We start from the raw sequence: 15,545 nt of genomic DNA on the forward strand, positions 1-15,545 counted from the left end.
TGCGCTAGCGCATTTCAATCAGCGCTATCGATCTGCGCTCCTGTTCTGCGCTATCAATCTGCGCTCCCATTCTGCGCTTTCGAACTCTCAGGGTACAGATCATGTAGTGAGTAGAATTCAAAGAATATCCAAGGTAAAAGGGACAACATATTACATTTTGAAAACTTGTATTTTTGTCCGTTACTTTTTTCCCCGAACGACTTAATTTACAAGTCACTTTGCTCAAACTGTCTATAGTTTTAATTTAGTGGTAAAAGGTTTGTCATGTAATATGAGTCAGCATATTAGGTCAACGTAATGTCTCCAAAAAAAAAAAGTATGGGTGAATGCAAGTGTTGTCACTGGCTAACTTATTTTTCTCACTAAGATCTGCTTTGTCTATCAGTCAAAAAAGATTGGGCTGAACAGTTTCAGAGTTTGCCAAATCGGCACAACATCCTGCTGAGACATGCGAAGGCCGAATACGCCTGTCGTGTCAGTTATCCAAAATATCTGAGCACAGACGTAAGCATGAACTGTTCAGAAAGGTAGAACACTGCGGGACTAAACTGTGGTCACTGAAATGCTAGAATTGTCATTGTGGAACAAAAAACTAAATAATAAATGTCATCGTTGACGTCTCATGTTGAAAATGCAGTTCCAAAAATGACTAATAACACCAAAGTATTGGAAAAGTCAACTGCACAACATAACCGATCCGGTATTTCCCCATGAAGGAGCGACTTTGCAAAGTTTTTAAATATCGGATATTTATCGTACGTCAAAGTTTGACGTCCCATATATTTCTGTTATAGATATACAGATAACAGACTATATGTTGAATCCAATTTATATTATATCATGCTACCATGCGCCATTCTGATTGGACGAGAGCTCATTCCACCGATGCTAAAATACTGTTTTAGCACTGATAGCAGTGCTAAAACGGGCCCCTAAACCAGCATTTTCGAAAATTGCCCAGTGGATGCATTTGAACGTACCTATCTAAACCATAGACCGACCCTCGAGAAAGACCGAAACAGTCCACTTTGTTTCAAAGACCGAAGACCGAATTTCGATACACAGATAAAGTGTGGGTCTGTAACTCACCTCTTGGTGTAAATAAGTTGGGATCGATGATGAAAGACATGTCTGAAGCAGCACGTTTGGGGTATGATGCACACAAATATTAGGGCGACAGCGCACCGTGCACTTTGCGGGAGTCGAGACGCGATATATCCTAGTACCGCTCTTTAAAATGAAGATAGTATTCATTCATATACAAATAAATTGACACTTCCTCAGAGTAACGGTATGTCAGATATTATTTACCAAAGTTTGGGCTATAACAGATCGGGATGTCCTAACGATGTAGACCAAGAAGTTCAAAATAACAATGGGATGACTCCAGGCGACTGCGACGATATTTGACATCAAATGCAACGAGCAGTGTCAGCGTCCAGCTCTCCCTGCATCGGGACAACACACTCAGAATCTGCACAACTGTTCATCACAGTTGCAGTCATTGCAAGTCTGGATTATTTTAAAACTGCTTGTTTTCTGGTGCAATTAACGTCCAAATTATCCATCAAAAATAGATCCTGTAACTTCACTGTGCCAGCACTGAATGTCGCGACAGTATGCGGTACAGAATGAGACAAATCTATTTTTAGTATGCCAAAAGAGCCAGGACTATTGTTCCTATGTAAATTTACAAAAAAAATACCGCAATTATACGGTGTCGCTCACATTTGATCAGAATTGGTACATACCAGTATGGGTACCAAAGATCAACAATAAATGTTGTTTCTATCTGTTCAGTGCAGGAAAATTCTACGTTGATGTTATGGACAATGATTTCTGCACAGTACAACCAGAAAAACAACAAGAATGACAGAGGTTTGACATACTGTTACAGAGAAATTGATGATCAAAAAAGAGCAAAAATTGTCCTAAAAACACAAATATTGAAATTTCACCACATTTTTTGCAAACAGCTTCTCAGCTTGTCAAAAGATGATCTGCAACATTTCGCGAAATCTATCAGCAATATAATCACTGGGCCATAAGTAGTTACAGCACGCAATCTTATTTGCGCTAGTGATATGGATGTACATTGTATCCTCAGACAGCGTCGAACTAAAAACAATTATAAATCTGAAAATTTACTTAGTAAAAAAAATTAGCACAGCTTTCCTCATTTGGAAAAATTTTTTTTTAGAAATTTACAGTAACAGTTGTAAAAGAAAATGTTCACAATTTCATTGTGACCACCCCCTCCCGAGATCTAATGGTCCGTCCCTTAGTTTGAGCAGGTCTGTTAATATGTAAGTTCATAAACAATGACAGGAAATGACTACAGGTCAGTGGAGTATCCTGTTTCAGCCATTGGCATGCCACCACTCATGAACATTTGCAGAATTTCCCTTTTTCTTACCTCATTTGCACATTTTTGACACTGATGTGTTCATTTGAACAAATTCACATCTCAACCCCTACATCTACCTGTACACCAAATACTGAGACAGTAGCTTTGGCGGTATGGGAGCCTTTGTGTGTGACGGACATACATCCGCACATACCCACAAATATACAGACATACAGACGCCACTCAGACTCATCATATAAGCTCTTTTCGGTATTTATATATAAAACCAAATATGAGCTAAAAATTGTTACTTTTTTCTTTTGATTTGAACTCTTGACCCATTTTCTGTGTGAGTGCAGTAGGTATTTTTGACAAGCATCGTTCGTGTTGCAAACAAATAAAATGCAATGTCGATATGGACGTAATGCGTATTTATCGTAGGATACTGTGTGCCTGTACGGAATCCAAACTTATAAAAATGCTCGGTCTCGGGCGCAGAATTTCCGACGTTCGATCTCTCAGACGTCCGTTTTCTGCATTTGGCGCTTAGAGTGATGAAAATACCCGAGTAAGACAACAAATACACACAAGTTGATATAATATAATAGCAATAACCCCCTTCGCAGTCAGGTATACACTCGATTTTGGTACAATTCGCTCCATATAGCACTCGCCTATCGGCTCGTGCTATATGTCGCGCATTGTACCAAAATCTCGTGTATACCCTCCTGCGGCCGGGGTTATTGCTTAAACCAATACTAGACGTCACCACAGCGACGTGTCTTGTATATTGGCACGCTGGGTCTGCGTAATCGTCGATCATCCAATTTTTATTGGCGATTTTGGGACTCTAATACCGATACTAAGCTTACACTTGTCAAATAGCTGGTACTTATCTGATAAATATCTGAGATTTCACCAATGGATAGATCTGGCTCAGCCCGAAGTCATCAGTCTGACTCTAACTTTGATACTAGCACTGTACAAAAAGTCAAATTTGTCATATGCTTTACCTGATGGGTGATACAAGACTTGTCAAAACGCAGGTAAGTATATCCAATGTAGGTGCTACCGGAAATTTCACCACCTCATAGATCTGGTTCAGCCCGACATCGTCAGTCTGATTTTATTAACAATACTAGACAATACTAAAGCATGTCAAATCACAGGTAAATATCCCATATATCAGAGATTTCTCCTTTTCACATATCTGACTTATCAAGCCTAATTTAAATACTTTATAGCCTAGTAGCTGAAAATGTCTGATATCACATAAATGTGCAATGTTGTTTTAACCTATTTTATACTGTGTATGCCGCTAAGCATGACATCGTCATCTTGTAAGATATGATTCTTGATTTCGGTGGATTAAAGCATATACTGCTGCATATGCGGCTTTGTTTTCCCAGGAAAAATGACGAGATACCACAGTTCTAAAATGGAGGTATTCTTGTTCAGCTCCATGGTATAACGAAACACTGTCTTTGCAAAGTTTGTGGAGGGACAGTGTCAAAAGTTATGACAGAGGGACCGTGATACAAAGTGTAAAAATTCTAAGAAAATCATGTCGATGCGACATGTAATGATGACCAGTTGCTTTTACAGACCCAGCAAGCTAAAGAACTAGGCTACTGATCTTCAGAGAAACAAGCATTCGTAGGCAAATAAGTAACGTCAAAAAAATTTAGGATAACGCTAGTCAAAGTAGTCTTCTCGTGAATGACTAAAATCAAAACATTCATGGATGGAGAGCGCAGAATAGGAGCGCAGATTGATAGCGCAGATCGATAGCGCAGATTGAAATGCGCTAGCGCAAATTGGGGGCGCAGACTATCGATTTCGACTTCTCACATACCTGATCACAGCCATGCATGACACAAAAGAGGTTATGTAAAGGCAGCTCAAATCCCCAACAGGGATCACCAACTTGGACTGCCAGTTGGCTCAAAATGCCCACTGGGACCGGTCCCAGTTGGCCTCCAGGACCATTCCCAGTATAAATTTGCTTCAAACACCAGTCCCAGTTAGCTAAAAATACTGTCAAGGACATTATGTGCTCGTATTCGGTATGAATTGGTCCATTCAAGAAATATTTAAACAAGAAAAACAAGAATGACAAAGGCAAATAAGGTCTCCAACTTAAGTACTGGAGGTCATCTTTAGGAACATGCATATCAACTTCTATAGCAATAGGACAAGCAAATCCTACATACATAAGCAAATGTCAACAACAAAAAATAGACAGAGAAGGCTTGATAAAAAGAAGGTGGTAGTGGGCTAAAAAAAATGTAGAAGGGATCTGGTAAGAAAGTAATGCTACCTCATCAATCTTCTAGACCCTACCCCCTCCTGAACATCAAATATTGCACCCCTTGGTATTACATAAGGTCAGATGACAGGAAATGTATTACATTGAGTAAGGAACCCGCATATCATAAATTAAAAAAATCCCTTGGAACCTGTATACCAAATAATATCAAAGCTATCAACTTGCAGGTTTTGAGAAACAAATTTTTTGGCCAAAAATTGCAAAAATTGCCCCAAAATACAAAATTGAAGATTTCACCATAATTTCAATACATCACATTTAGTTCATCTGTAGGAACCTGCATATCAAATTTCAAAGTTATCAGACCAATACTTTTTGAGAAACACATTTTTTGACAAAAAATGGAAAAAATTGCCCCAAAAATACAAAATTGCAGATTTTATCATAATTTCAATAAATATCATTTAGATCATCTGTAGGAACCTGTGTACCAAATTACAGAGCTATCAAATGAGTAGTTTTGGAAATACACATTTTGTGACCAAAAATGGCAACCAGATGTGAACTGAAAATGCTCACGTGTTTCATTATATATTGCAGTTATGTGTAAATTTTAACCTTTGCCACATGTTTGCAACTTCATTGGAAATATTATGATCAACATAATGAACAATAATCACCGCCGATTAGGTCATGAAGTATACAAATATGTAATTAGCTGAAATAAAAATATTAAAGTTCTTTTACTGCTGTCATTGTATCACCACTTATAGCAAGTGTAATTACCGTTGGCCAAGTCCTTCAAGCCATATATGCTGAGCTGTGAAATCTCATTAGACATGCAAATTATAAATTAGCTGACATGAAAATGTGAAATGACTTTTGATATTTTTTTAACCTGGTATAATCATCAATGTACATAGCATGATTTGCCAACTTTGATCAAGTATATCCCAGTATATATCCCTAATAAGCAAAGGTCATTAAATATGTAAATTAGGAATTGGCTTAAGTAAAAATGCTTAATGATTTTCAACAATGTTGTATCATGGTATCTGCAATATATGTAGCAAGTTTTGTCAACTTTGGTCAAGTTGATTCAGATATATATCTCTAATTAGGAAAATTCATTTAATATGCAAATTAGGAATTGGCTGAAGAGAAAATGCTTAATGAATTTCACTAATATTGTATTATAGTGTCTTTAATGTACATAGCAAGTTTCATCAATTTTGATCAAGTCAATTCAGATAAATATCCCTAATTATGAAAATTCATTTAATATGCAAATTAGGAATTGGCTGAAGTAAAAATGTTTTTTGATTTTCAATAATATTACATCACAGTATCTTTGATGTATATAGCAAGTTTCGACAACTACAATCAAGTTAATTCAGATATATATTATTATTATTATTAATTATTTATTTAGCCTTCAAAAAGAAGAGAATAAATACATAATATACGAAAAATAACAAGATACAATACAACAAAACAACGCAGAACAGAGCTAAAACGGCATCAGCAACATGTTAAGAATGTGCCTATTATGTACACCTCTTGTCAATAAAAGATGACGTATACTGTCCGTTAATCCATCCGGTGTAGGAAAAGTCTTCATACTTTTTAGTCCCCACGGACACCGTCCGAGGGGACTTATAGGTTTGGTCATGTCCGTGCGTGCGTGTCGTGCGTGCGCGTGCGTCCGTGCGTCCGTCCGTTCACGCAGATATCTCAGAGATGCCTGGAGCGATTTCATTCAAACTTGGTACAAGGATTATTTCATATGTCATACAGATGCATGTCGATTTGTTTTGTGGTACGATCCAATATGGCTGCCAGGCGGCCATTTTATTACGAGTTTTTCATGTACAGAGCCATAAGTCAGGCATGTTTCAACTGATTTTATTCAAAGTTGGTACAAGGACATTGACCAATGTCATAGATATGCATGTCAATGTTTTTTGTGATATGATCCAATATGGCCGCCGTGTGGCCATTTTGTTACGATTTTTTCATGTACAGAGCCATAACTCAGGCATATCACAACCGATTTTATTCAAACTTGGTACAAGGACATTGACCTATGTCATACATATGCACGTCAATTTGTTTTGTGATACAATCCAATATGGCCACCAGGCGGCCATTTTATTATGATTTTTTCATGTACAGAATCATTACTCAGGCATGTTTCAACAGATTTTATCCAAAGTTGGTACAAGGACATTGACCAATGTCATAGCTATGCACATTGATTTGTTTTGTGATACGATCCAATATGGCCGCTGTGTGGCCATTTTATTACGTTTTTTCATGTCCAGAACCATAACTCAGACATGTATCAAGCGAATTATTCAAAGTTGGTACAAGGACATTGACCAATGTCATATATATGCACCTCAATTTGTTTTGTGATACAATCCAATATGGCTGCTGTGCGGCCATTTTGTTATGATTTTTTCATGTCCAGAACCATAACTCAGACATGTATCAAGCGAATTTATTCAAAGTTGGTACAAGGACATTGACCAATGTCATATATATGCACCTTAATTTGTTTTGTGATACAATCCAATATGGCTGCTGTGCGGCCATTTTGTTATGATTTTTTTCATGTACAAAGCCATAACTCAGGCATATCTCAACCGATTTTAATCCAAGTTGGTACAAGGACATTCACCTATGTCATACATATGCACATTGATTTGTTTGGGATACGATCCAATATGGCCACCGTGTGGCAATTTTATTACGATTTTTTCATGTCTTGAACTACAACTCAGACATGTATCAAGCGAATTTATTCAAAAGTATTTTTATCACAGACCTAATGAAGAGGACTCTATCCTCTCTGAGGACCTGTAATCAAAGTACCCATTAACAAGTGGGGACTGTGTCATCAACGATGACTTGTTAATACAGAATTTGAATAATGTTTATCGAAGATGTAACGAAAGAAAGAAACATTATGTTTTGCACAAATCTTATTAACACGTGAGAGTAAATCCGTGTGACCGTTCAGATTACCACGAAAATTCATGTTCAAAAGATGCAAATAAAAACAACGAGCACGTGAATTGTCAGCGAAGATTGATTTCAGTAGTTCAAGAGAACTTATCTCTAATGATTTTTCAATAGTCATGACATTGAGCGCTTTTAGGAACTGAGTGCTTCTACAAAATTTGTGAATACCAAAACCAGCTTTGAGCAACTTAGCTTGAGTCTTTTCAACCTCACTCAGAGAAGATTTGGAAACATGTACACAGTTAATACCGTACGTCAGAACTGGCCTAATGGCAGCATTCCATACATAGGCAAGCATATCATATTTACAATTACCATTATGGAAGCTGGCACCTTGAAAACCATAAAATGCCTTTCTGCATGCATTAATTCTATTCAAAATATGTACATTGGTATTAGAGATGACAATGTAACACCTAGATAATTCACACTTTCACATTCATCAAGTCTTACTCCATCCAGAGACCAAAATGGACGAGGAGTAAGACTACACCCCCCAAAAATAACGCAATCTGTTTTCTTTGGATTAAAGCGTAAACCATGTTCTGTAATATATCTCTGAGCAGTATTAATCATATTTTGAAGACCTGTGCTGGTTAGACTAGCTAACATTATGTCATCAGCGTAACAAAAGACATTAAAAGAAACATTACTGATATTGATGCCACCACACACGCCGTGAGTTCATCAACAAGACCTTGATAGAACAAATTAAAAAGAAAGGGTGATGATAACCCCCCTTGTCGAGAGCCTACAGATACCGTAATTGATTCGCTCAATCTAGAACCCCATTTAATTTGTACATTAAGATGCCTGTACCAGTACACAACTCAACATCAACCAACAGTGATCAGGAGTCACATCTATCGCTTTACAAAACAAAATGTCATGAGGTACGGCATCAAATGCACCTTCAGCATCAAGCGAACAGGTATAAACAGGTGAACCTCGTTTAGTACAGTATGAAATGACATCATTTGCGAGTGCAGCAGCAGTAGTGGTTCCTCTGCCGGGTATAAACCCAAATTGTAGATCACTAAATTTGTGATTCCCAGATACATCAAGAATATACAGTTCAAGAATCTTAGAAAAGGTATTTGACAATGTTAACGGCCTATAATGGTTTAGTACAGCAGGATCTAGTGTAGGTTTCTTCAATAATGGAATAAGTTAGCCTTTCGAAAAAGACGTAGGAACAATACCAAACCTAAAGCATATTGAAAACATCGCACTTAGATGATAAATAATCTTTGAGTTAATTGCATATTTTAAGTGTTCAGACATGACACGATCAGCACCTGGTGCACAACCACTCCTGAGTTTCTGAATATATCTCACCAGCATAGTCTCTGACATAACAAAATCGGGAAAAGTAACATTCGAAAGATCATTACATTTTTCAGAAACCTTTTCCGTAGCAGAAGAAATTACATCACTGATATAGTCAGACCTGCTAAATTTGCAGGTAAAGTGATCATAAAATTTCATTATATCAATTCACTTATCAACATCATTTAAAGAACCATCACGTTTCAGCTTACGGATACAATTCCAAAATTTACGTAGGGAACGACAAGAATAAAGTGAATTAAGCATACCAGGTGTACGGTTCAACGTACTGTTCATAGCTGTAGTGCAAGCGTTACGATATGCCTTTTTGGCTGCTTTATAGCACATGTAAATGTGGCCTGTACGAGGCCTATTGCAGGATTTCCAGATATTAAACCAAAAACGTTGCCTATTACGTGATATAAGACAATCATTATTCCACCAATTATTTTTCTTGTAATGCCCTTTGTAACGCTGGTTATTATCAACAACGACCCTCTCACATGAATTATGTATGATATCAACAATCTCTTTGCACATAGAATCAACAATATCATGGGCATTATCCCTGTTGGTAACATCATCAAGGTTCACAGTTTTTAGTGTCGTTGCTGCATCAGTTACATAATTACTGTAAGCAGAGCGGAGTCTCTCATCTGACCAATTGATAACTGAAAATTTTGGTGCATATACACAATTTGTATCTGTACTACCAACATGATGTGAGCCAAAGGAAAAATTAAGAGTTGTACACAAAGGGAAATGATCACTTACATTTAAAGGAAAGTCGGACATAACTTTACAGTCAGAAATGATATTCAAAGCTGAACTAGAGCAAAAAACATGGTCAATATATGACCTCGCATTGTCATTAAAAAACGTATACATAGCAGTTTGTGGATAATTGAAATTAGCAACTTGAAATTCATTGCTACATAAGAAATCATACAAAATATAACTATGTTTAGTAAATGGATGTTGACGGTACCAATATTTACCAAGCTGATTACCAATAGGTAGTGAAGCATTCATATCCCCTACAATCATGACAGGAGATGTATCCATAGTATCGATGGATGACTGCAATATATATCCCTAATTTGGAAAGTTTATTAAATATGCAAATTGGGAAATGGCTGAAGTAAAAATGTTTACTGACTTTCAAAAATGTTGTATCATAGTAGCTTCAATACATGTAGCAAGTTTCATCAACTTTGGTCCAGTCAATTTAAATATATATCTCTAATTAGCAAAGTTCATTAAATATGTAAATTAGGAATTGGCTGCAATTAAAACACTTAATGACTTTCAATAATGTTAAATCATAGTTTTAATATACATACCAAGTTTGGTCGATTTTGATCGAGTCAAATCAGACATATATCCCTAATTAGGAAAGTTCATTAAATATGCAAATTAGCAACTCTCTTTCATGTCACCCCTTAATGGTTCCCACTACTGATATATCTTGGTGTGATCAACATTTGTAGCAAATCTCATCAAATTGTGTGTAGTCGTTTTTAATGAATATTTGTTTTTTTTCTAAAATCATTAATTATGCAAATGAGCAAAAAGTATGCAAGCCAGACCCACCAAAAAATTAATCATTTCTTGCCATTTGCTAATGAATCTATGTACCAGATTTGATTCTGATCTGATAAGCCGTTTTTGAGATATCGGACCAACAGACAGACAGACAGACAGACAGACAGACAGACAGACACACAGACACACACACACACACAGACAGACAGACAGACATCGCTACGACATATGCTCACGTGTGTAAACACGTGAGCAAAAAATTCCCAAAAAATACAAAATTACAGATTTCATCAGAAATTCAATGTATACATAGTTCATCTGTAGAAACCTGTATAAAAATTTCAAAGCTATCAGACCAGTACTTTTTGAGAAACACATTTTTTGACCAAAAAAGGAAAAAATTGCCCCAAAAATACAAAATTGCAGATTTCATCATAACTTCAATAAATATCATTTAGATCATCCCTAGAAACCTGTGTACCAAATTTCAAAGCTATCAGATGAGTAGTTTTGGAAATACACATTTTGTGACCAAATAATGGCAAAAATTTCCAAAAAAATGCAAAATTACAGATTTCATCAGAAATGCAATATATTACCGAGTTCATCTATAGAAAGAAACCTGTATACCAAATTTCAAAGCCATAAGACCAGTACTTTTTGAGAAACACATTATTTGACCAAAAATGGCAAAAATTGCCTTAAAATGCAAATTTGCATATTTCTGCACAATTTGAACAAATCTGAAATAGATCATCCCTAGGGACCTATGTATCAAATATCAAACCTATCTGACTGGTAGTTTTGAAGAAGAAGATTTTTAAAGACTTTTTGACCAAAAACGACAAAAATTGCCTTAAAAATACAAATATGCAAATTTCACCACAATTTGAACAAATCTAACTGCAATTGTACAAGCCATTTCAGAGAAGATTTCTTTACCAAAAACAGTAAAAAATGCCTCAAAAATACAAATATGCAAATTTCACCATGATTTGAACTTTGAACTCAAGTGAGGTTACCCCAAGTGAACTGCATATAAAATTTCAAAGCAATTGGATTTGCGGTTTCAGAGGAGAAGGCAATTGTTGATGGATGACGGATGCTGGACGAAGGACGCCGATGGACAACGACGGAAAATCAACCTATTTGATAAGCTCCGCATCGCTGACAGCGGAGCTAATAAGGAAAGTTCATTAAATATGCAAATTAGGAATTGGCTGAAGTAAAATAGTTTAATGACTTTCAATAATGTTGTTTATAGTATCTTCAATATATGTAGCAAGATTCATCAACTTCGGTTGAGTCAATTCAGATGTTTCCTTAATTAGTGAAGTCCATTAAATATGTAAATAAGGAATTGGCTGAAGTAAAACTGCTTCATGATTTTCAATAATGTTGAATCATAGTATCTTCAATGTACATAGCAAGTTTCATCATTTTTGGTCAAGTCAATTCAAATAAATATTTCCAACTTCAAAAGTTCATAAAATATGGAAATTAAAAGTTTGATGAAGCAAAAATGCTTTAATGATTTTCAAGAATGTTAATAGACATCAAATCAGGTCCAATAATCGTTATCATTCAAGGTAACTAAGTAGTATCATAGTAACGAAGTAGTATCATATTATCTTTAACATATATCTTCAATATACCAAGTTTTGTCAATTTTGATCAAGTCAAATCAGATATATATCCCTAATTAGGAAAGTTTATTAAGTATGCAAATTATCCATTAACTTTTATATCACCCCTTAATATCTTTCACAGCTGATATATCTTGGTGTGATCATTATTTGTAGCAAATCTCATCAAATTGTGTGCAGTCATTGTCAATATATATCTGTTTTTTCTAAAATCATTATGCAAATGAGCAAAAAGTAAGCAAGCCACGCCCACCAAAAACTAATCAGTTCTTGTCATTTGCAAACTGAATCTATGTACCAGATTTGATTCTGATCTAATGAGCCGTTTTTGAGATATCGAGCACACAAACAGACAGACGGACAGACACACAGACAGACAGACAGTCAGACAGACAGACAGACATCGCTGTGACATATGCTCACGTGTGTGAACACAAAATGTATAAAAGTAAAAGGAATAAGCTAAACTATATCTTATAGATCAGGCATCTCTGAGGAAAGCCTGAGGACAGATGGACCATTTTCATACATCAACCCACACTTCATCTGCACGGATTGAAAGATAACTCTGTTCAATGTATATTTTTAAAGTATTTAGTTTTTGGTGAAGTGCATAAAATTTTGCACAACATTTTAGCAGTTTATGTGGTATTTCAAAAAGTTATCATTGTCTTGTAACCAAAATATGTACTAAATGTTTTACCTTGAAATTAATTTGTGCAGCAAGAGCTTTTGCTTCTTCATTCTCTTCTTTTGAAGTCTCTGAATCAACAGCCTTTTCTTTCAAGACATTCTTCAATAAGTCTCCACACTCTTTACATTTCCACTCTCTTGATCTATGATATAATCAATATGAAAAAAGTTGACAATTGTAAAATGTGACACTAATCTTCATGGTCCTGATATGGCTTTTGAGGAACAAGGTTGTACGGCGGAGGCGGAAGAGCCCAAGCATGCAAAGACAGATACACTGCATGCATGGCCAAGGTCCGCAAAAGCCGTATCAGGGCCATAAAGGTTTTATCATATACCGTATGCAATGATAAATATGTAGTTTACATAATATTTAGCATTGTTTTTGAGATAAAAATGCAGGAGTATCAAAACTTCATTCCCATTTGTGTCAATTTTTCAATGGCCGCTTACTTAAATACAGATCAATCATGCAGTACATACAATTCGTATAAAGTTTATGCATATTTTCTGTCATTGACATACCAGATATGAACTGAAAATGCTCGCGTGTTTCATTATTATTGCAGTTATGTGTAAATTTGAACCTTTGCCACATGTTTGCAACTTCACTGAAAGTGTTATGATCAACATAATGAATAATATTCACCACAGATTTATTCTTAATCCGAGTATATAAGGAATTGACTGAAATGTTCTCATTAAATATGCAAATTAGGAATTGGCTGAAGTAAAAATATTAAATGACTTTTAATAATATCGTATCATAGTGTCTTAAATGTACAAAGCAATTTGTCAGCTTTGGTCTAGTCAAGACAGATAAATATCCTTAATTACGAAAGTTCATTAAATTTGCAAATAGGGAATTGGCTAAAGTAAAAATGCTTAATAACTTTTAATGTTGTATCATACATATCTTTACATTTCCACTCTCTTGGTCTATGACATAATCAATATGAAAAAAGATGACAATTGTAAAATGTGACACTAATCTTAATGGCTCTGATATGGCTTTTGCGGAACAAGGTCGTACGGCGGAAGAGCCCAAGTGTGCGAGGGCAGATACACTGCATGTATGGACAAGGTCCGCAAAAGCCGTATCAGGGCCATAAAGGTTTTATCATATACCGTATACAATGATAAATATGTAGTTTACATGATATTTAGCATTGTTTTTAGATAACAAGTCATTGTTAATGACATAGTCCCCGCCCGCATTTCATGTTGTATGCAATGGGAGAGTTTATGATGGATTGGTGGCATGGTGGTGGGGTTGTTGGATGTGGGTTATGTGAATTTTTTCGGCAGCTTGTTTGAGCTTGGACATTTGTTTCACATTTGTTTGTAATGAATTTAAAATCTGATTCTCTATTGATGTCAGCATGTATAAATGATGTGGGAGTTTTGAATTCTCTACACATATTATGATAGTCAGGCTATGAAGGGAAACTGATGTAATTTCGAAAGGTACGGTTTCAAGTGGTTTAAATGTTGTAAATGATTACAAAGCCCAGTCAAAGAGTCAACAATAACTAGCATTGCATGTCCATTGTAGTGTAGATAGCCTTCATCATTTCTGCTACGAGAATCACATAGAAAAAACCATTCTGCTTAGATAATGCCAAGCCATATTCCACAGTACTGTAGATTTCCCATAATTCATTATGATTTGTATCCTCAGAGATTCCCCAGAGAAGCCTACCAGGTCTCCCGTGTGTAGACAAAGTCATAGACTAGTTGTGAAATTCTGAAAACATATTTTTAAGGACACCATTTTTCTTAATTTTCTTTTTAAATGATTGGAAAATTACGCAAGATTGACAGAGGAGATAGCATTTTTGTAAAATTTTCTGTTGATTGTGTCTTCAGCCATACAGAATAATGTGATGGAAAGTAGGGAGACTAAGTTGGAGGTCTATTTTTTGAAAGAAAAGTATATTGATTTTTTCCAATAGGAATTACAAAAGAAATTTGCATTCTAAGTTTTCTCAGAGAATGACCCCTTGAGTTCGTCATAATTTGCTTCCTACAAAGTACGACATTTGTATTACCTACAGAACGTGACTCCAATGATTGTTTAATGGTTATTTGGAAACTTTCACTGAAATTTCTAAACGTACTTTTACTTGATATTATTTATCAATTATTCTGATGTTGGACATTATTGCTTGCATAACAGAACTGAAAAAGTTATAAGAAAAGTAATGCATGCTGTTCCTTTACAACTGCCACTGCATTACTAGTATTCAAAGGCAACGGGCAATCGTCAGGAAAGAACGATGTTGCTACTCATATCAACATGTCAGAGAACACGATATATAGTGTTAAAAGTGAAGTAAACATATTTTAAGTACTGGTACAAAAACTAACGTACTTTGTTTTTTTAAGTTTAAGAACACATTCTGTTATCAGCTTTGCCTTGGTCATGGATGTCTGGGGATTCACCAGCACGAAAACAAGTTGCTTCGTAACTCTCAATGATCCCAGTTTGTGTTACAGTCGGTATGATTTTAAATTGCTTGCAATCAAATTGGTGTTTGAAGCAAGGTTAATTCATTTCACGAATCAACAAGTCGTTGACAATAAAATAGTCCCCACTTGTAATAGAGTATTAGTCTTGATGGGGAAATGGGGTCATGAAATTATTCCGGGCAATTTTGCATAATGGCTTAAGACATCATTATGAAAC

General features: G+C 35.7%; 1 protein-coding gene across 3 annotated transcripts in view; it reads right to left on the reverse strand.

The window, feature by feature from the left end:
• Nucleotides 1-15,545, reverse strand: part of LOC139141687 (ubiquitin-conjugating enzyme E2 J1-like) — a 123,309-nt gene that overhangs the window by 14,535 nt on the left and 93,229 nt on the right. For all 3 annotated transcript variants that reach the window (XM_070711273.1, XM_070711272.1, XM_070711271.1), the window contains one exon: nucleotides 12,867-12,999. In XM_070711273.1, the coding sequence (XP_070567374.1) occupies nucleotides 12,867-12,999 (133 nt within the window). The remainder of the gene's footprint in view (nucleotides 1-12,866; nucleotides 13,000-15,545) is intronic.

The sequence above is a fragment of the Ptychodera flava genome, chromosome 10, assembly GCF_041260155.1.
Source record: "Ptychodera flava strain L36383 chromosome 10, AS_Pfla_20210202, whole genome shotgun sequence".
NCBI classification, from domain to species: domain Eukaryota; kingdom Metazoa; phylum Hemichordata; class Enteropneusta; family Ptychoderidae; genus Ptychodera; species Ptychodera flava.